The sequence below is a fragment of the Canis lupus genome, chromosome 6, assembly GCF_003254725.2.
Source record: "Canis lupus dingo isolate Sandy chromosome 6, ASM325472v2, whole genome shotgun sequence".
NCBI classification, from domain to species: Eukaryota; Metazoa; Chordata; class Mammalia; order Carnivora; family Canidae; genus Canis; species Canis lupus.
In genome coordinates, this window is record NC_064248.1 from 5,927,502 (window position 1) to 5,946,101 (window position 18,600).

Genomic DNA, 18,600 nt, shown 5'->3' on the forward strand with positions numbered 1-18,600 from the left:
TTGTTGGCACTAAAGTGGCATCGCCAGGTGGCAAGGAAAACCAGCATTCTGTCTCTGAGTGCCCCAAGCATCCTATCAGTAGAATAGGCGATTTAGATAATAGACTGATCAAGCTAATCTCAGTTCTTTTAGACGCTGGGAGGGCAGTCCCTGGGGTCAGGGGCAGAGATAGACATCTCAGAGGAGCCTGGGACAGTGAGCCCTTCAGAGAGGACGTGCGGGAATCCCAGGGGCTAGTGGTGTAGTACAGATGCTTGGGAAAACTGCTGGCCTTTTCTGTGCAATCGTGTGCACATGGTGCTTTGGAATTTCCCAGTGAACTTTGTTTTACTTTGTATGATTGTTCCTGCCAGACAAGGTACTGGTTTTTTTCCTAATTTTTTTTAAATTATAAAAAGTAGAAAGAATGGGGGCACCTGGATGGTACAGTTGGTTGAGCGTCCAACTCTTGATTTCAGCTCAGGACATGATCTCAGGGTAGGGGGATCGAGCCCCGAGTCAAGCTCTGCACTCAGTGCAGAGTCCGCTTGAGATTCTCTCTCCCTCTCTCTGTCGTGCTCACTCGCTCTCTGAAATTAGTAAATCTTAAAAAAAAAAAAAGGTAGAAAAAAATGATACAGTGAACTTTCTGTATCTACACCCACCTTCACAGCTTTAGCAACACCTGGCCATTCTTGGGTCTGGTGTGTTCCCTACCACTCTACCCCATTCCAGGTTGCTCTGAAGCAGATCCCTGATGTTAGGTTACAGTGGTGTTTTTACAGGGGTTGGGGGTGACTCCACTTCTGTGATTGGTGGCCTCCTGTCTAGAAGCAGTTGTGTGCCATGCTGGCTCCTGCCCTCTCAGCTCTTGCAGGAAGGGCCACAGCAAGGTGCTGTGTGTGTCCTCACCACAGATTTGCATATGGTTCTGGAATAGCCAGGCAAGCCCACGTGCTTTTCTCTCCTCAAATCCTCTCCCAGCCCAAGGTTGGCCACAGGGCTCAAGAGCTCCAGCCTGAAGCTCTAGAGCTGTCGGAAGCAGAGAGGGGCAGGGCCTGCTGGCCTCCCACTCTGCCATCCTTCCCAGGCTGGCTCTGTCCTCTGTCCAGGCCACAGGGACACTAGACCAACACAGGAAAGGCTCTTTGGGTTAAGGCTTCAATGAAGAGGGGATAAAAATAATTAAGGTCCTCAAAAACTGCAGTTTTGTTTTACAAAGTCTTTGAACATGTTTCTCTCAGTCTTATTCTTCATCTGGAGCCTCATGATCCCTGCGGTTTGCAGGGGAGGACCAGGGCCCAGAGGTATGTGTCTGTGTCTCACACGCAGTGACTGTGGAGGCAGGACTCCTGCCTGGAGCTGCCCCCACAGCCCCACTCTGTATCTCAGACTGTGAGATCAGTACCCCTGGGGGTGAAGTAACAAGTGGCCAGCAGTTGGCCTGCTGTTTTTCCCTCTCACTTCCTGAGGACAAGGTACTGTCCTGAGGGCATTATCTTTTGGAAAGAATCATGTAGCATCCTGGAAAGGATTAGACCCCAGGACCAGGTTCCTGTCCCCACCCCACACTCTTCATCTCTCTCTCTCTTTCTCTGCCTCAGGGTCGATTAAGCAAGAGGCTTGACTTCCACTCCCTTGGAAGGTTTTGCATGGAGCAGGGGAAGCAGACATGAAAATCTAGTCTTAAAATGCTTTATTGAGGTGTTTCAGTTGAAAGGAAACATCTTGTTTCTCCAGCTATGGCTTTTCTGACCTAGAAGCTCCCTTTGGGCTCCCCTCACTTCCCATGAAGCAGTTGTGTTTCTGCTTAGCCAGCTCAGCCAAGTCCAGTCCTGGGGCAGGGAAGGATTTGGGGGCAACAGAGGGCCACCACTCAGCCACTCTGCTCTGCTCCTCCAGAAACATGATGCATTTTGTCCACAGCAGACGTTTCCACTGAAGAGCACGGAGATGTCTGTAGCCTCATCTCTTTCAGGTAAACTGAGGCCTGAAGAATGGAGCACCAGCGCTCCCCCCTAACTCTGCTAAAATTATGTGTAATGCTCATAGGAGGCAGGATGGTCGAGAATCTCTAGTTGGAGATGTAGATTATTAAATATGGCTCCACCTATATAAATTAACTGTACAAGTTTATGGATCAAGGAAAATATCCCAGCAGTTGACGTTAGTAAGCAATTTGGAATCAGAATCCAGAGCAAAAAGGCACAGGAATACCAGCGACGCACAATGTTTTCAGACATGGGGTTGGGGATGCAGCCTGCCCTGAATCTGACATCGGGTCACAGCAGGAGCCACGTTGCCCTCAGCCTTGGGTTCCCGCAGAAGCCAGAAGCCAGGCCAGGGGCTGGTTCCATGTGTAATGGTCCTTTCCCTGGCCAGTCTCCCCGAGCCTGGTGGACGATCCTCTGGACATCTCCTGCATCTCCCAGGAGTAACTGGGGGGATGTAGAGGTTGGGCAGCTTGACAGAAGCGACCCTGGAGGAGGCAGTAAATAGCCTGGTGTTCCCTCGGCTCCTTGATGAAGATGAAAAGGTTTGTTAAAAGGGAAAGGGTTGCTTGGACTAGCACTTTCTTCCTTGGCCACTGGAGTGGCTGGGCCAGAGTCAGAGGGTGGGGATGGTCAGCATTCAGCCTCCTTCCAGCAGCTGGGCTGGGAAGGCCGCCCCCATCTCTGAAATCCCTGTGCTCATTGATCCTGGCCAAGGCTGCGGTTCATCAGTACAGGAATGCCCTCTGCAGAACGGCAGGTGGCCTTCCGTGGCGCAAGTCTGGTGACCCGACACCTTCCGGACGCATCCTCTGCCTTCCCACCCAGAAGGGACCTGTTCGGCGTCAGCTGTAACTCAGCCCAGCTTCCGCCTTGCCTGGCAGCCCTTCCACTTTTCTGAACCCAGGAATCAGGCCACTCCGGCCCCCAGCAGGGCCACCGTGGACACTGGCCTGTGCAGTTCAAATCCCTGAGCCTGACAGGAGCCAGGATGCGAAGGTTCCATCTAGCCACGGCTGAACCCAAGCTTGAGCCCACTGCATGGTTCCTGCCTCCAGATGGTCCAGCTGAAAAGCCTGTATAACCCCTCCAGCCCCTGGCCCATGTCTCTGCTCCGTTCCAATGTGGGACTTCTGGAATGTTCTCCGCTCCCTGTCTTGGGACTCCTGTATTCTGAATGCGAGCAAGCTTTCTCCCCACCAGTGCCCACCAGTGCTCGGTACATCTCCGCCTGCCTCGTGCCTACTCCCGCCCTCCTGAAGTGCTTTCCTCAGGCCCAGGACACTGCCCTTCGCGGCTTCATCCCCCAGCCTCAGGCCTGCGGGTCCCCAGAGCTCAGTGCCAGCTCCTCTTTGCCTTGTTCCCCTGAGGATTGACGGTTGTCGCTTTCAATGAGGACACCAGCCTCTGTCTCCAGCCTGGCCTCTCCCTCGGTCCAGGCTCAGCTGTCTACCCGGCCACGAGACCTGCTCTGCCCACAGCCACTCACACCTCGGCTGGGGACAGTGACATTCTCTCGTTGCTCAGCCTAAAACCTCCAGCCCTGGCTCCTCTCTACCTGCCTCCCCCGCCCCCCCGCGCTGTGCATCAGTGAGTCAGTCCTGCGGGCTCAACCTTCAAAACCCACTCCCGTTGTGGACATGACGGTTAAACACAGAACATTCCATCCCGAACACCAGAATACACATTCTTTCCAAGGGCACACGGAACACGGAACATCCCTCTGAACAGACCACATGGTAGGCCACCAAACAAGCCTCAGTAAACGTAAGAAGATTGAAGTCATACCCCATACATCTTTTCCGACCACAAGGGTACAAAGCTAGAAATCACAAGAAAAACGGAAAAACACAAACACGGCAAGGCTAAACAACATGATACTAAAACAACCAAAGGGTCAGTGAAGCCATCAAAGAAAAAAAAATTTTAAATACATGGAAATGGGGTGCCTGGCTGGCTCAGTCAGAGTGCATGACTCTTGATCTCGGGGTCGTGAATTTCAAGCCCCAGGTTGGGTGTAGAGATGACTTAAAAATAAATGAACTTAGAACAAAAATCTAAAATTCATGTTTGTCTGCAGCCCAGGCCAAGAAGTCACCTTTCACCTGGATGCTCGCTGGTCTGTATGTCCCCTGCTGCCCCCTGAATTCATCTCCCTCCTTGGCAGCCAGAGGTCCTGTTCCTGCGCCCCTTCTCTCCCGTCTCAGAAAACCCAGGTGTGGCCACGTGGCTGCGCCCCCCCACCCAGAGCTGCGCCCTGCCCCCTGTCAGACCCTTGTCAGACCCTCTGGGCATGTGCTCTGCTGCCCAGCAGGGCGGGAAGGGAGCAACCACGGCTGCCCTGGCCACCCCATATCCGAGGAACCCGGCCTCCTCTCTGAGGGTTTGTCTCCACAGGGCTTGTTACCTCCTAACATGCCGCCTGTCCTTCCTGTCGTCTCAGCCCACAGCCATGCCATCTGTGTCCTCTCTCCCACCAGAGTGGAGTCCCGAATGTTCGGGGATCCAAGTGGATTTTTTTCTTAAGATTTTAAAGTAATCTGTACACCCAGTGTGGGGCTCGAACTCACAACCCTGCGATCAAGAGTCACAGGCTCTGCCGATTGAGCCAGCTGGGCACCCATGGGTGGATTTTGTTTATTGCTGGGTCCCCAGTAAACACCCTGGGCAGATGCCTGCTAGATGTCGGGGGAGTGCATGAGCAGTGGGCTGGGCAACCTGGGCTCACGCTGCAGCGGCCTCTCCTGCTGTGGGGGCTCTCCCAGCGCAGGAGCCGCCACCTGCCTGCCCTGATCGGGGCTTCAGGTGGCCTTCAAGGGCCCTCTGGGGTCAGTCCTGTCTCCCACGCAGTGGCACAGCCTGGGCTCCAGTGGCTGACTCTGAGTGGGACCCAGGGCAGGTGGCTGAGTGCTCTGCGTTTGCGGAGCTGCGAGCCAGTGTGCATGAGCATCAGTCCCACGCTCGCTGGCATGGGGTGGGCGTGGGGGGTTGCTTCACACGGTTCAGCCATGACTGTCATGGGCACCATCCTCTATCTCCCCGTCTCACCCCTGTCCCATGTCCTTCACGTACTGTGCCCCATTTGCTCCACTTGGCAAGTGAGGAATAGTCCTGGAAGGTTAAATCACTCACTCGAGGTTGCAGAGAGCCACCCGGAGCCCACCTGTTCTCTCCACAACTCACCAGCCTCCCCAGCCCGACACCCCCCTATAGCAGTCTGAGACCCGGGTGTCTGCCGTGGGGGGTGGTAGGCACCCATTTCAGCACCCATAGGTGCTGCCCCCTGAACCCCGTTGGGGCCCCCGCATGGCTTCTGCAGCCCTGTTCTTCCCTTGGGGTAGGGCCCCTCGGGCCTGTGAGGTCCACCCCCTGGGAGACCAGCAGCTGTACCTTCCTTCCAGATCCTCCCTAGGCTTCTCTGGCTGCCACACTCTCATTCACGTAATCGGGGTCCTCGTTGTCCTCGTCCGGGCTTCCTGCCAGGGACAGAGGCGCTTCCCTCGGGACTTGCTCTGCGGACCAGCGGGCAGATGAGCAGATGTGGTCAGTCGGTTCTTGCAGACATACTCACGCCTGTTCCCCAGCCAGAGGCTCGGCCCGGGCCCCAAGACGCCACAAAACAGCCAGCAGGAAGTGCTACACGGAATGGGGTGCCGCTCCCGGCCCTGAGGTTAGCCAGAGATCTGCCCACGGGGGCGGCTGAGGCGTCCGGTCCTCACTTGGCACGAGGCTGCCGAGGCCACTGATGGGCCAGAGGCTTCACTGTGAAGTCAGCTGCAAGGGCTGCAGGGGAGGCCACCCCGCCTGGCGCCCCCAGGCCAGCCCCCCGACTCTCCCCCCTTCCCCGCCCCCAACCTGCCAGGCCCGGCTGCTGAAGCTGACCGGCCACGTACCCACGACCCTCCTGGACTCCCGCCACTGCCGGATGGATGCCGAGTTCTGGTAATCCTCGGATCCCTCGTCGCCTGCAGGGAGACACCAGGTCAGGAGGGGGCACAGGTGGCGCCGCCACGGCCAGTCCTCAGGCCAGCAAGGCGCCCGGGCTCGGCCCCTCAGGGAAGAAGGGATCCCCTCAGAAAGCTCGGGCCCCCTGGGCCTCCTCCAGGCACTAGAGCGACGCTTTATCCAAAGGCTCTGGAGCTCACGGTGAGCCTTCAGGCTTCCGGGCAGGTGGTGCCTTTGAGCCGTGAGGGCTTTGGACTCGGGGTGTAGGCGGGGCGGCCTCACCTGACTCGGGGTCCTTCTGCTTGCAGATGAGCACGTTCTCATATGAGTTGGCATCGTCATCGTCATCTGCCAGGCAGAGGGGTGAGGGTTGCTCGTGGGCCCTGCCCGGTGGCCCGGCTCTCCCTCCCTCCCTCTGTCCTGCCTTCCCCTCAGTAGATCTGTCCTGCCAAGCCCCAGCCCTCTGGGTTCCCCACGGAGCCTTCCAAACATTCTCCTGGACAAGATTCTTTTTGTTTGTTTGTTTGTTTGTTTGTTTTTGTTTGTTTGTTTGTTTTCCTGGACAAGATTCTTAGCAGATGCTGGCCTGGCTCCAGCAGCCTCTACCCTGGCCTCCTTCATTGTTTTCCGAGGTCACCCCACATGCACTGGGGAGCAGAGATTAGGGGATGGGGTTGCACAGGCAGTTGGATAGTTGGAGGGAGAGAAGCCTCTTCTTATTGGCCAACTAGGGCCAGTGAGAGCCGCTGGAGGCAGAGGAGAGCCGGGAACCAGGCCCCGGCTGCTCTGAAAGCAGCACCTTTGGGCAGGGCAGAGAGAACCAAGGCTGGATGGGCCTATGGGAGCCCGGCACCCCATATCGCCCCTGCGAGCCAAGCTCTAACCACTGCCCCACTCAGCGTCCGTCTGTGTCAAAGCGGCTCCAAGAGATGAGGGCCCTTCCCCTACTCAGGAGGGGCAGGGGGAAGAAGAGGACCCCCCCACTTCCTGCCCACCATGTGCCCAGCCCCCAGCTCAGTGTAGCCCAGGCGGGAGCCAGGGTGCAGGAGCAGACCTGAGCACCTGTCAGCAGGCCCTGCCCACCCTCGGTCCTCAGTTTCTTCTTCTGTAAAGCAAAGGTTTTAAGGGCCTAAGAAAGATCCCAGCCTCCTCAGCACCCACAGGGCTCAGCGTCTGTCAGCAAGGCTGCCGGGCCCAGGGCCTTCCTCTGAGGTCCCACATGTTCTCAGCAGTTGCTGCCCAGCCCTGACGGGGGCCTGCGTGACAAGGGGCTCAGCCTCCCCCGCTGCCCCTGGCCCCAGCTCCCCTCTGTGGCCCACCGCCCTCTCCCCTCCCTGCCCCCCACACCCCTTCCCTGCTCTGCTCCTGGGCTCCTACCCCCCTGCCAGCCTCCGCAGTTTCCCCAGCTCCCCCAGCCAACCAAACCTAGGCCCAGCCAGCCTCCTCCTCCGAGCCTCCCAACTGCCTCTGGCCTGGGGAGTGTAGCTTAGGAAGCTCACCACCTCCTCCCTCTTCCCCTCCTCCTCTTCCTCCTCACCTGCCCTGGGCTTCTGGAACTGCCCCCAATTGTAGTAGTCTGTGGTGATGGGGTCTCTGGCAAGAAAGCACAGACACAGAGCACTGGCTGGACAGGCGTGTGGTTGGGGTGGGGGCATTGTGGGGGGGCAGGGATGAGAGGGCTGCTCCAGCCATCACCCTCCAGGTTCTTTCCTGGTCCCTCTGCCCCTCTTCCCTGGGCCTTGGTTCACCCATCTGTGAGATGAAGAGATATCCCCGAGGCCCTTTCTCTGGGTGATGCAGGATGAGTCCCCCAGACAATCCCTCCTCAGAGCAGGGCCACATCGTCCCTGTCCCCACAAAGCCATGGTCACCTGAGGGGAAGTGATGCTACCGAGCACCTGCTTGGGCCCGTGGTTCTAGGGCAGGAAGCCTTCATGAAGGGGGAAGCCCGGCAGGGAGGGTGGGGGGAGGAGGTGGCTGCCCGCAGAAGGCCACTCACATGTAGGCTGAGTCCGATCCGTGTCTGCTTCCTGCAGGAGGAGGCGAGAATTAGGCCTGAGCGCTGGGCTGTGGGCCCCACCGTAGCTCCCACCTCCCGGGATCCCACCCACCTTTGCTGAAGTTCTGGTACCTGGAAGACTCAGAATCTGGAAGAGAGGCCCGCTTGTTGCTTCCTCCCTCCCCTGCCCTCCTTCCAGCCCCAGGGAAGGGCCTTCCAGGTCCCCAGGTTTCCTACCTTCCCACTTCCCAACTGCTCTCCATCCCTTCCCCTGCTAGGCCCCACCAGGGCCTCTGGCCCAGCTCCCGCGGCACCTCCAGGCCTCCCCTGCACAGGGGAGTTCCTGTGCTACCGGGTGTTCCCCTGTCTTGGCACCCCCCCACCCCACGCCCCACCCCGGTGTCTGAGGGCCACTCACCCTCCAGGCTGGGGGAGAACCGCAGCAGCTTGTCCTTCCTGCAGGAGAGGGGGAGGGGAGGGGCCGAGCAGGGCCCGGCGGGGAAGAGGCTTTGGGGTTTCCGAACCACAGCCCCATGGCCCCCTCATGGGGCCCTCACAATCCAGCTCTGGGGCTCTGAGGTCCGAGGTGGCAACAAGGTCTTGGCCTGAGCCTGGCCAGAGGGGACCCCGGGGCCTTCCTTCCCAACGCCTCCCACGGGGCTGCGACCCCTCTAGGCCAGGGATGGGGGCTTATTCCTACCTTGTTGGTGCCACGTGAGGGTCTTTGTCCACCAGGGGCCCTGGCCAGGCCTGCCTGACCACTGCAAAGGACAAGGGGCGTTGGCTGGGCCCCAGCCAGCCTGCCAGCACAGTCCCTCACTCACCCAGATCAGGCCTGGCCACAGTCTCAGAACAATGAGGACACACATGGACACCCCCAACCCAGAGCCCAGTCTCTGGACCCTGCCGTTCAGGGACTCACAAGAATAGGTCCGGGCCACCGCAAAGTTCTGTTGGCTCTCTTCCCTGGAAAAACATGGAGCTGTGCTGAGCCAGGGCCTGGCTTCTCACAGCTCATGAGACAGAGATGGAGAGACAGACAGACAGGGATGAGGAACAGAGGGGAGAGGGGCCGGACCAGGGCGAGGGTGAGCAGGAGCCGCCACCCCTCTGGGCCTCAGAGCCAGGGCTCCCCGATGCCCCCCATTCTCAGGACTGCTCCCAGCCCTGCCCACCGGGTAGTTGCCCTTCTCACATGGCCCTGGCTGGAACCGGCTGCCCCTATGGCCTCCCCAGGAACCCTGGAGATGGTCCTGAGGGTCTGTGCACAGGGCTGGGGGGGGTGGCCCTCAGATTCCGAGGTGAGGGTGGGGTGGCTCTTCAGAGCCTTCAACCAGAGGGTAACTTCAACCCCTCTGGAGATGTTCGAACACAGCCTTTCCTCCCAAGTAACCGGCGAGATAACCTCAAGGCTTAGCAGACACAGCCAGGTGCCTAGCCATGCCTGCATCCCCTTCGTCCTCTGAAACGGATTTTTATTTAGGCCCATCTAAAAGGCTGAATTTTCCAGCCCCCCTCATGCCTAAGTATGGCTGAGGGCTTTGGTGCTGAAGTCAGTGAAATGCAAGCCCAGATTGTTGGGATTTCCAGGAAAACTGCTTCTGAGGAGGCACTGCCAATAGGAGTGTGCCCTTCTTGTCCTTGCCTTTCATTCTTACTACTGCGTGGAACACAGAGATGAGGGCTGGTGCTCTAGCTGTCATTTTGGACCATGAAGTTCCCTCAAGAATGGAAGCCCCCACTAAGGATGGTAGAGTGGATTTCAGCTACACATTAAAGCCCTTTGGGTTCCTCCTCTGGACTAGAAAGGAGACCCGGCCCAGCCTTCCAGGGGCTCCCAGGGGGCTGGGAGTCAGGGTGACCTGATTTGGGAAGGATGCCCTTAATCCACAGGCAGGACTGGACCCAAGTGAAGTGGGGAGAATCCAAGTCTCCCCTCCTGCCTCCTCCCACCCAGGCCATCTCCTTCCCACCATGAGGAGGTTTCACTTCTGGCTGAAACAGCCTATGTTTCTACCACCAGTCAGAGTCCTGGAGTGGGCCAAGAGAGGAGGAGAGAAGAGGGGGAGATACGGAGGAGGCCTGCCTCGGGGCAGGGGTGTGGGGGGCACCAGGGGAGTCCAGTCCCCTCCTCCCCGGTAGAGGCTGTGGGCTGGTGACCCAGAGCACCAAGTGGCCAAAAACCCTGGAAGAGTCCAGCCCCAGCCCCAGGGGTGGGCATGGACGCGGACATTCTGTTTTCAAATTTCATTGTGGTTTTTCAGTTGCAAAAGGAAATGAGAAAGGGTGTGTGCGCGTCTGTACGTGAGTTCCTTCCCCCTAGGCATGTACGCGGCCAGAGAAGCGCATGCATGAGCAAGAGTGTGGGCACATGTGGGTGTGAATGGGCATGCCGGCCTGTGTGCGTGTGTGCACGCAGGTCCAGAGGCCCCCAGGTGCACCGTCAGTCACCTTCCTGCTCAGCCCAAGGACCCCAGTGGCCGCTGGCCTCCTGCCTGGGGTTGTCCTTGGGCCACATCGTGGTCTGCAGTGACCAGCACGGCTGACTGTCCCAGGGCTCCCACACAGAGCAGCTCGCCCCCCCCAACCGCAAAGTGCCTGGATCCTGTGGCTCTGCCTGGGGTCAGTGACCAACCCCCCACCCCAGCCCTATTTCCTCTCTACTCCTACCTCCCTGCTTCCTACTGCACATAAGTCCCTGCTTCCAGCTCGTCTGTGGCTCCCCTGGACCCTCAAGACAAAGGCCCTGGCCTCTCTCCACAGTCAAGGCTCTCCTCCCTCCTCATCCAGCTCATGCCTCTTAAGATACACCCCCACGAGCCACCTCATCCCCAGAAGAAAGTATGCGCCCCAGTCCAATGTCGGCAACTCCCCGCCCTGTTCTCTCTCTGGAATCCCCTTTTGCCTCCTTTCTCTCTTGCCATCCTCCCCACCTCCTCCACCAGGCCTTCTCAATCCCCCAAGGACATGCCCACATCCTCCCCGAGCTCTGTCAGCACTTTCCCGGGGAGACTTGCAGACAGCTCACTCTGCTTTGTGCCCAGTCTCTGTTCCCCACATTGCCCGGAAGGCAGGACTCTCCGTCTTCCCCCAGCACCAGCACTGCGGGCTCCCCCGGGCTGGGGCCAGAGGCAGTGTCTCTGGAGATGCAGGTGGGCAGGCCCCAGAGTGGCGCCTCCTCGTCCCCAAGCCCTCCGGCCAGGCCCGGGCAGCACAAGGACAGCCCCGCGTGTCCCTCCCTCCCTGGACCAATTAGGACCCACTAGAGCCCGGTGTGGAGGAGGTGGGAGTGCAGGGGTGAGGGGAGGGGTGTGTGGACACGCGAGGGGATGCCCACAGCCAGGCCACACGAAGTCACTAGGCCGGGGACCCCGAGGCACTCACAGGCTCCTCTGCTCGTAGATCTTCTCGGACTTCTTCACGGCTGAGAGAACAAGACTAGATTAGCAAGCGTCCCCAGCCAGGGTGTTAACCGAGATCCGAGGCCCCCCTCGTCCTGTCTCCCCTGTGCCCTGGGCAGGCCTCAGATGGGACGTGGGGGCTGGACTGCCAATCACTGTGGGCCACCTGTCACTGACAGGGGCTTGCTCACCACCTATCAGGAGAGCAGAGCGTGCAGAAGGTGGATGCTGCAGGCAGCACAGCAACCTCGCTCCCTCGTTTTTCCAGAGCATTCCCCTGCCCCAGACTCACTGTTCCACCAAAAGCCAAGTCCCACAGTGAGCCAGACCCATTGTCTTCACGGGCAGTTTAGGGGGTTCATCTCTGCCTCATGAAACTTATCTGACTGCCCTTCGGGCTGCAGCCAGGTCTGGGGATTCTGCCCTCATCCTCTACTGCGCATCCCCCTCTTTTAAAAATTTTATTTATTTGAGGCGGCGGGGGGAGGGAGAGAATGAGTGGTGGGGAGGGGCAGAGAAAGAGAGAAGCAGGCTCCACGTGGGGCTCAATCCCAGGACCCCGGGATCGTGACCCGAGCCGAAGGCAGACGCTTCACTGACTGAGCACCCCCAGGACCCCTCTCCACCGCGCCTTTACCTGGGCGGGAGCAGCGCACGCACAGGCCTGCCACCGTCCCCAGCAGCAGCAGCAAGGCCACCCCGGGCCACAGCAGCTCACTCTCCACATTCATGTCCACTCCTGGCCACTCGTCCTGCAATGCTGCAACGTGGGGCATCCTGTGAGAGCCAGTTGAGTCCCCCAGCCCCACAGCTGAGCCCAGGCCATGGAAGCACCATGGAACCAGGAACGGGTCAGGCTGCACCCGGCCCTGCTCCCCCATCTGACCCCGGCCTGCACTTGACAAGTGCTGGAAGGTTCTGGGGACCCACCAGACAGCACTCTGTGTCTCAAATGTGCCGTTGCTTAATCCACACCACCGCCCTTGCGGGGGAGAGGCTCCCGACGTTACACAAATATAGAAACAGGCTGGGGTTCTCAGCTGCAAAGTAGAAAGACAGGATTCAAACTCGGGCCTCCGGACCCTAACTCTGCCTCTACCCACTGTGTCCTGTCACCGCCTGTAAACCCAGCTTTGCTCCCTGAGCTCAGTCCATGGCCCCTTCCACACAGGAGCCCTGGTGGCCCCCATGCACCCAAGCCCCTGCTCATGGCCCCCTGGGGGAGCTGGGAGTGGGATTTCTGTTCTTTAAACACAGAGGGGGTTCCCGAGGGCCTAAGGGGAAGACGGGTGCTCTGGGCAGAGAGACTTGGTGGGCTGCCCATGGCTGCTGGTGGTGGGATGTGCGGGGGCGGGGGGGCTCTGCAGGGTGAGGAGGCTCTGAACCCGCCTGGCACCAGGCCACTGCTGGTCGAGCCATGCTGTGATTGCCAGGCCGTGGCGAAGCCCCAGGCAGCCACACACCAGGGCCTGGTGGGTGTAAGTACAGCCCCCGTGAGAGGGCCCCCAAGGAGAATCACTGCAACTATAGAGACTCGGTCTCCTGGCAGTGGCCGGGGACACGGCCGAGGGCGACAGCGCCTTCCGAGGGGGTCCCCACCCCATGGCAGGCAGGTGGAGCCCACAGCCCCCAGAGCATCCACTCTGCATGTCTTTTTTTCCCGGTTCAGCCACCTGGAAGGAGGGCTTCTCCCCACTTTTCAGCGGGGGAAGGCTCGGCTGGGCTCGGGAGAAGCAGAGCTCTGTGCTGCTCAGCTCCTGTGTTGGGCTCCCCTGAGCCCTCCGCTGCTCCCGGCTGTCCCCTCACTTCTCCCAGCTTCCTGAATCCTCACGGCACAACTGGCAAGGCTGAGCAACACCGAGCCTCCATCGGGGCCCTCCTGGAGAAGCCACCTCGCCTTCCCCAAACACTGAGTCAGTAGGAACACGAGAATTCCCCAACCCTATGATGGGATGGTCCCATCACCCCAGGATGTCGTCCGTGGCTGTCCCCTGCTCTCGGGGCCTGGGCACTGCCCTCCCCACTTGCACACCCTCCTCTTTCCGCCCACCTCAGCCTCTCTGCTGCGCCTCTAGCCTCAGCCCAAGTGCACTTTAGGCTGAGTGGGGTGGGGAGCACCGGGTGGTGGAGGGAGGACTCCTGCCTGTGCCTTTGAGTCTGTTGGCCTCAGTCTTCTCATCTATACAGTGGGGATCAACCCAGTGCCTTAAAGAACTGCTGGCAGATGATAAGCAGCCTGGCTCACTGTCCGGGCTTCTTGAAGAGTAACCTGCTGCGGGTCAGATTTCTAGCTGCCTGGTTTGAAGAACTCCCTCGTGCCTCCGAGGCCTGCACTTGAGGCCCAGGAGCCGGCCCACTGACCTTTGCAGCCGTCCTGGAAAAGTGGTCTTCCCCAGAGGATCCTGGCCACCAGGGAGCCCTCTTGCTTCCTGGGCCCTGCAGTCCTGGGCCAAGCAGCACAGTCGGGGTGCCCCCAGCCTCGCTCTACCCCCATCCACCTGGCACTGAGTGAGGGAGGGGAGGGGAGGGGAGCACGAGAACACAGAGTGGGCCTCCACTGTTGAAGCCCTGCGTTGCTGACCTCTGGTAGCCCCTTGGAAATGGGGAAATAATGACACTCATCCCCCAGTTTGTCATGAGGCCCAGCATCGAGATGATGCATGAAAGTTGGGGGGGACACTGTTGGATGACTACTATGCCTTGCCATCATCTGGGTCCCTGTGGAATGGGAAGTGGCAGTGGCAGCCTTTTTGGGGTCAGGAGGAGCAGTGGAGCAACCTTACCAGAATCCCCCTGCCTGGTCCCCAGGGGCATGCAGATCTGCACCTCCCCCCACCTTGCCTCCACCCCGAGACTGGAGGGCAGGGTCCCCAGGGAAGGCTGCGCTCTGCCCCAGCCCCTCAGTTGTCACAGACACACCGAGTGCCATGTGGGAGATGCCCGGGAGGAGAGGGGGGCCCAGAGAGGCAGGCACTCGATCTGAGTTCGCCCAGCTAGCCAGTCACAGAGCCAGGACCCCGTCTCAGGCTGGGCTGACCCCAAGGGCCCTCCCAGCTCTCCCCCACCCCTTACATCACGTTTTTAAGAACCTCTTTTTAAAAAGAGAGACCAACTTGTTGCACATGCCTGTGGCTGCCCCTGGACTGAGCAGATCTGCCCTCCGGCCTGGCTTTTCTACCTGGGTCGGGGAGCAGGGCAGGCGGTCAGAGGAGGGTTGGGGGTGGAGGCCGAACGGGGAGAGGTGGGAGGGCCCCAAGGGGCAGGCAGGGCTGGGTGGGGTGGGGAAGGAGGAGGCCACAGGCCCAGCACTGCAGAGCCAAAATAGCACAAAGGGAAGTGCGCAGTTTTCAGATGAACAAAGTTTGCAGCGGCCAGGCCTGTGGGAAAGCCCTCAGGGCTGGGCTGGGCAAGCCTCAGTGTCCCTCCCGCCCAGTTTCCCAGCCCTCCTCGGGCCTGAGTGGGGAAACTGAGGCCTCCCTGGGTCGCAGGGCGGGCTCCGGGGTGGGGGTGGAGTGGGAGGTCTGGTCGGAGCCCTGGGAAGGCCCGCGCGGCTCTGCTCGGTCTGCCCATGACCCCGGCCTTCACCTGCGGCCCCGCAGGCTCCCGGCGCTCCGGGCCAGGGCGGGGGTGGGGGTGGGGGTGGGGAGGCGGGGTCGGGGTCGGGGTCGGGGTCGGGGCGCCCCGGCGGAGAGCGGCGCGGGCTGGGGAGCGAGGGCTGCTGCCCGGGGCCTGCCGAGCCGCGTGCCTCCTGGCAGGGCTGTTATGGTCCCATTTCACGGATGAAGAAACCAAGGCTCCGGGCCTGGCCCCTCACCGGTCTGAAGGAAGCGGCGGGGCCAGCCGGGGGCTCCGCGGCCTGTGTAGGGTCCGCAGGGTCGGGCGGGGGCCCCTTCCCACCCCGGCGCAGCCCGGCCGTCCCGCGGGGCCTCGCCTGAGGTCGCGGGCGCCGCCCCGGGGGCCTCACCTGAGCTCGCGGGCGCCCAGCGCGCGCCCCTCATCCCGAGCGAGCCGACGGCGGGCGGACGGCGGCGGCAGCGCAGGGCGGCGGCTTCCTGGCCGCGCCTGATTCGCCCGCGGGCTGCGCGCAGCGGGCCGGGCTCGCGGAGGAAGGGCCGGGGCCGCGGGGCCGCGGGGCCGCGGGGGGCGGGGGGCGGGGCGGGGCTCCCGCGGGGCCGCCCCGGGGCGCACCCGGCGGGCCCGCGGCAGCGCGGCGGAGGGGCGGGCGCGGGGCCCAGGGCGGGCGGCAGGTGCGCGCCCGCAGGAGCAGGACGGGGGCGGGGGGGCGGGGCTGAGCGGCCCGCACTCGCACCCGCACCCGCACCCGCACCCGCACCCGCACCCGCACCCGCACTCGCACCCGCACCCGCACCCGCACCCGCACTCGCACCCGCACCCGCACCCGCACCCGCACCCGCACTCGCACCCGCACCCGCACCCGCACCCGCACCCGCACTCGCACCCGCACCCGCACCCGCACTCGCACCCGCACCCGCACCCGCACCCGCACTCGCACCCGCACCCGCACCCGCACTCGCACCCGCACCCGCACCCGCACCCGCACCCGCCCGCACCGGCAGCAAGCGGCTGGCCCGAGGCCACCAAACCCTGGGGGGCCCCCGCGGGGCGCCGGCTCGGTCGGCCTGGCTCTCCGGGACGCGGGCCCGACGCCCGACGGCGGGTCTCTCTGCGGGTCTGTCGGGGCCGCCACGCGCGCCCGCGGCTGCCCCCCGGTGGGCGAGGAGGGGACTGCGCCCGCCGGCCTCGGGGCGGGAGAGCGCGAGCGCCCCGCCGCCGGGAGCTCCCCCAGCCCCGCGCGGGGTCAAGCCGGGCGCCTGACTCCCACGCTCGGCCCGTGTCCGTCCGGCACCACCACACTCCCTTGTTCCACACTGGCCCGTGCCGCATTCGGTTCCCATGGTAACTGGCCCCTTGGATGTCACTTTTCTTACACAGGTGAGAAGACTGGAGGCCCGTGGAAGCTATGCGGGACTTGAACCCAGCCTCCAGCCTCCAGCCTCCAGTCTTGTCTTCCCAGCACCCACAAGTGCAGGGGGGTCGGTGGGTGAGCGCCAGGACCCGTCAGGACCACCTGCCTGACCCCCCCCCCCCATTCATACCACTGGGACCCACCAGCGTCGGTTTCCATGGATCCCTGGCCTGTGCACCTGCCCGGGGGTTTCCAGCTGATAGAGAGGGGCGGGGGCTCCACCTGTCCAATGGGAAGTTGCTGTCCGACGCCTGACTTCTTTCTGGGGCCTTGGCAATGGCAGGAGTGACCTCAGACCGCTGGCAGTCTCCAGGACAGTCTGCAGTGGAGCCTAGGAGCCCTCAGACCCTCTCTGAGCCCATTTTCCATCTACAGCAACAGGGGCCAGTCAACCCAAAGACGCTTTTTGTTATCTGACTGGCAATGGGATGCCATGCCCTTTCTAGGCAATTCTTAAAGTCCTCCAAGGTTCTGTCTTATTCATAAACCACTGAGTTGTGACCCAGAAAATAAGCTTTGAAAAACTAGACGGTTCACACCCAGTTGTATTGTAGTGCACTTAAGGTATAAAAATATTTTATTCTAAAAAGTATTTTAAATAATTCAGCAGTTTGTGTATTATCCATTTTCATGACCATTTAGCCACTTCTAAGTGTGCGATTCAGTAGCATTACATTCACAATGTTGTACAACCATCACCATGATCTATCCCCAAAACTTTTTCATCACTCCTCAGACATTTGGCTTTTCAGTTCAGAGTACCTGCTGTGTGCGTGCACATTTGTAACCCAATCAAGATACCTATGTAGTGATGCAACAGCACCCAAAACTTAACCACAAGTGGAGAATCTTCTGAAGTCACGTATACCCTAAAGGCTGATGGGAAACTATGCATTTTCTTCAGAAAAATCACCTTGTGAAGTGTGTGCGACATTCTAGAAACCCCTGGAGCCTGCCTAGGTCGTCTGTCACCCCCAGCTCCCAAGTCTTAAGGTGCAAAGGAGCCTCCCATCCACCTCTCCTCCCCAGCAACTTCTGACATTTATTCTTCATTGTAATTCAGTACCCAAAGGAACCTAGAGTGTCCTCATTCTTCTCCCTCCCTCCATCTCGGGACCTGCTCATGTTGTTTTGTCCTCTATGTGTATTTCCTGAGATTTTGATTACAGTGCCACGACTGCTAGGGAGGCTAAATGTCATTCTTCTCATTTTGTTTATATTTTGAGGGCATAATTAAAAAAAAAAATCTAGTGAGCACACTCTTAAATTCAAGAGTGTAATGCATGTGAGCAAGACCTCTACCCATTCCAAGGAATCTTGGTGCTATTTACAGCATCTCTGGGCTGCCTGAAAAGCTTCTCATTTCCCTCTCTCCCCATTCCCTTCAGAAAGATAAGCTTCTGGGCCAGAAATGATTTTATTAACATTTACCTTGCCTCCAACAGGTACAGGAAAGGAGTCTCTGTAGTGCCCAAACTGAATACCAAAGAGCCTGCCATTGTGAAATAGTGTGCTTTTATTTATATATTTGGTATTTTACCCCTAGAGGGTGGTTACAGGGTGGGGGGAGAGATTAGTAGTAGTAGGTTATAGTTTAGTACAGAGTCTTCATTATTTCAGTTCACAATCATGGCAAAAAAAAAAAAAAACTGCAAAGCCTCTAAAATGGATTTATAAGCCTATTAACTTTAGGTAAATATCAAACATCTCACCGTTGTTAGCGACTGGCCAAGAAAACACACGAGACAGAGCAAAGCTCTCACTAAAACGAAGGGCAGACGTGGCCAGGCCCAGGCCAGATGCTTCTGAGAAAGCACAAGGAGCCCTGCCCAAACCACCAGCCACAGAGCAGTCTCCCCGCAGCTCTGGGCTGTTTTGTGGCCCTGCACGCTGGGAAACCGGGCCTGGGGAGAGGGCAAGACAGCCACCTGGACTGCTGTCCTGTACTGAGGATCGCTTACAAAGCCTGGGATCGGACACCCTGTTTGCCTCCCCTCCTGACTTCCCTGAAAGAGCACTGGTGAGAAGTCCACTGGGCAAGACTTCCAGAAGTGGCTGGGCTGGGCTGCCTGCCCCATTCTCTGCAAGATCAAGAAGCCCCACGTACCACGCTGGGCCGTAGCAGGTGCGGTTATCACTCGAAGAATAAACCTTGCAGAGGCCAGCGGCCCCACATGACCCCAGCAGCTATGTGTAATCTGAGAAGAGGATGGAGGGAAACAACAGAATATTTAAAGTACTCCTGTGAAAAGAGCCAACTCTAAGGAATAATTTAAAGAAACAAATAGGGGGTCCCTG

General features: G+C 59.8%; 1 protein-coding gene across 6 annotated transcripts; it reads right to left on the reverse strand.

Annotated features, from left to right (window-relative positions):
• Positions 1-1,658: 1,658 nt before the first annotated feature.
• LAT2 (linker for activation of T cells family member 2) lies at positions 1,659-15,391 on the reverse strand. Of its 6 annotated transcripts, none has more exons than XM_049111058.1 (14): positions 15,280-15,391; positions 12,246-12,355; positions 11,953-12,075; positions 11,299-11,338; positions 8,837-8,880; positions 8,615-8,675; positions 8,333-8,370; positions 8,027-8,062; positions 7,915-7,945; positions 7,453-7,508; positions 6,198-6,263; positions 5,864-5,935; positions 5,361-5,482; positions 1,659-2,497 (listed from the first exon to the last, which is right to left on the reverse strand). In XM_049111058.1, exons 3-13 carry the CDS (start codon positions 12,044-12,046, stop codon positions 5,379-5,381), a joined length of 642 nt encoding a protein of 213 aa, XP_048967015.1. In that variant the 5' UTR covers positions 12,047-12,075; positions 12,246-12,355; positions 15,280-15,391; the 3' UTR covers positions 1,659-2,497; positions 5,361-5,378. The 6 variants fall into 6 exon arrangements, with proteins under 6 accessions (XP_048967015.1, XP_048967016.1, XP_048967014.1 ...); XM_049111059.1 differs by lacking the exon at positions 15,280-15,391 and adding an exon at positions 13,677-13,792; XM_049111057.1 differs by lacking the exon at positions 12,246-12,355 and having other exon boundaries at positions 15,280-15,390.
• Positions 15,392-18,600: the final 3,209 nt, after the last annotated feature.